General features: G+C 38.3%; 1 protein-coding gene across 1 annotated transcript in view; it reads right to left on the reverse strand.

The window, feature by feature from the left end:
* Positions 1-81: 81 nt before the first annotated feature.
* LOC113214429 (uncharacterized) overlaps positions 82-2,392 on the reverse strand; it is a 31,207-nt gene continuing 28,896 nt past the window's right edge. The window contains exon 4 of the mRNA XM_026433788.2: positions 82-269. Within this exon, the coding sequence (XP_026289573.2) occupies positions 111-269 (159 nt within the window). The 3' untranslated portion in view covers positions 82-110. The remainder of the gene's footprint in view (positions 270-2,392) is intronic.

Below are 2,392 nucleotides of genomic sequence, written 5' to 3' on the forward strand. Positions count from 1 at the left end.
CTAGGGCCTAAATCAGCGCTGTCATTGACATAGTGGGAGGAGGGTTGTATGGTATTGTGATGATTTCGATGTGAAAGGATGAGAAGAACGTTTTATTTTTAATTTTTTTATTACGTTTTCGGTATAACTGTGAACTCGAAGCACGTGTTGAAATTTGCGTTTGTTGTCTGATGACCTAATTTTATTCTGGTGCGATAACGTCCATAAACAAGAGTCGGAAAGTTTGGCAAAGCTAACTTAAAGGACTCATTATTTACAACATAGGTGTCCTGTAAAGGGTAATGAAGTATTAGTATAGTTAAAGCATGCGAATAACTCTTTTTACTGTTAAAGAAAGTTCTAGGATTTCACGGAGGAACACTCGTGAAAAATATTGCCAAGTCCTTTGGGGTTCCCCAAATACTCCGTAGATTTCACGTGTCGAGTTGAGCTTCGAAACACACACATGCAACTAATAACTCTCTACAGTCAACGGCTATGCTTTGCGATATGAAAACTAAAAACGTTCTCTGAAAATTTCACTGTAAAATAAATATTGTAATTTTACAGCTAAACATTTTACAGGCTTTTGGAATAAAAACCTATCCGTAAAACACGATTTTGGTTGGAGCTGTAGGTTTACGAGAAATGTTGTAATTTATTGACACAGTTGTGAAATAAAGGTGGCAACTGTCCAATTACAGGAGGGTTGTAAAATTATCCTGATGTTTACAAATCCACAGGTTTCTGTAGGTAACTGCTGTGCAAAGTGAAGTCCAGGCTTAAATTCGTAGACAGAATCATTTAAAAAAGGTCCTCAAATGAGGAAAAAACTCACGATAAATGCATGAGAAACACCCAAATTATCATACTGAAAACAATAATCTCCGAAATATTTATTTGACGGATTCTACAACCAATGTTGTAGTCTGACAGCTATTCTGTAATTTTACAGCGCTACCTTGAAAACCTAAAAAAACGTCAATGTTTTTTGGGTTGCATGGCATTTGTTGTAATTTTACAACTGCGCTCAAAAATATTAAACTACACTACATGCCCCAAAAATTAGGTAAACATTTCCTGGAAAATTACATATTTTTTAAACAGTGTTCTAGTTGTGGCTGAAAGTAAATTTTTGGGAAATCCCAAGATATTTCTAACAGTGGTTATGTTGGCTTGAGACAAAGAAGGCTTTGCAGTTTTACTGAAGGCCCCTAAAGCAGAAATTTTCTAGAGCGAAAATAAACGGTTTAATTCCGGAACTGAAAAATTGTCATGAGAGTAGAGATTTAAAGAGGCAAGGAACACTGTTAAAAAAATGGCTGTAAATTTACAGCGAAAATGTGATTAATTTTGTTAGCAGCATATACTGTATTTGACAGGCCTTACTGTAAAAAAGCAGCGTTACTAAAAATCTCGGAAACAAAGTTTCTGACCAAAAGCAGTTACTTTGTTTTGCTCATGTAGAGAAAAATGTTGCGAGGGTGTTTAAAATGAAAACAACATTTCTGTTAGAAAACAGGAGTGTCAATCCCGCAGCATGACGTCAGGTGACAGTTTTTTTTAACAGTAAAACGCCCCCGGCCGCTGTCCGAAGCACAATATTTTGCCAAGCGCGGCCACTTATAGCGACGTAGAGGGTATCGTTCGTTTAAAAAATGTCTTTGCTATGACCCTTTAATACTAGAATTTCCTTTGACCAGCTGAAGTTCGGGAAAAGTCGGTGTCCTGCTGGCGCGTTTGTCGTGGCGGAGTGCAGCTGTGGAATGTTTAAATCACCGTAAAAACGGCGATAAATCGGTAAAAAATATGAGAAAAGTGCAGATCGTAGAATGGAGGTCTATCGTATATGACGAGAAGAATCGTCCTCTCGGCCTTTATATGCTGTCGCGTGGCGAGAAACGCGATTTCAGCCTTTCTGTAGCTACGCTCAGCCACCCCGACCGCAGCAACAGGTAGCCGAATCAGTTCTGCAGCGCAATTCCTTGGGCGTTTCTAAACTCGATCGTTGGAGGAAGTTTTAATTTCTAAGGGTAATAGCAAAGACACTTCTCGACCGAAGAAGACCGTTCCCTCTCCAACACTACTCTTAAGGTTGTGTAAGAGTATAAAATTATGCGCAACATAAATAATGAGTGAAGTTACGTCTACAATTCCATTCCCTTACTAACTCGCTTTCGGAAAATTGTGTGCAAGCATATACGGCCGTATTCGGAAGGATCCTAACGCTAAGTGTACTTTGAGGTATACTAAATTGCCAACATATACTTCAAAAGCGTACTTCGAAAATATAAGGAACGAAAAATACTAGTACATGGCCAACTAAACTCGTTAGTAGACAGAAATGACAACTTTTGAGAGTACTTTCCTAGGGTTGCCCCTCAAAGAAACGTTTTTTGATTATTATGTGGGC

This window comes from Frankliniella occidentalis, unplaced genomic scaffold (assembly GCF_000697945.3).
Source record: "Frankliniella occidentalis isolate FOCC.00 unplaced genomic scaffold, Focc_3.1 Scaffold263, whole genome shotgun sequence".
NCBI classification, from domain to species: Eukaryota; Metazoa; Arthropoda; class Insecta; order Thysanoptera; family Thripidae; genus Frankliniella; species Frankliniella occidentalis.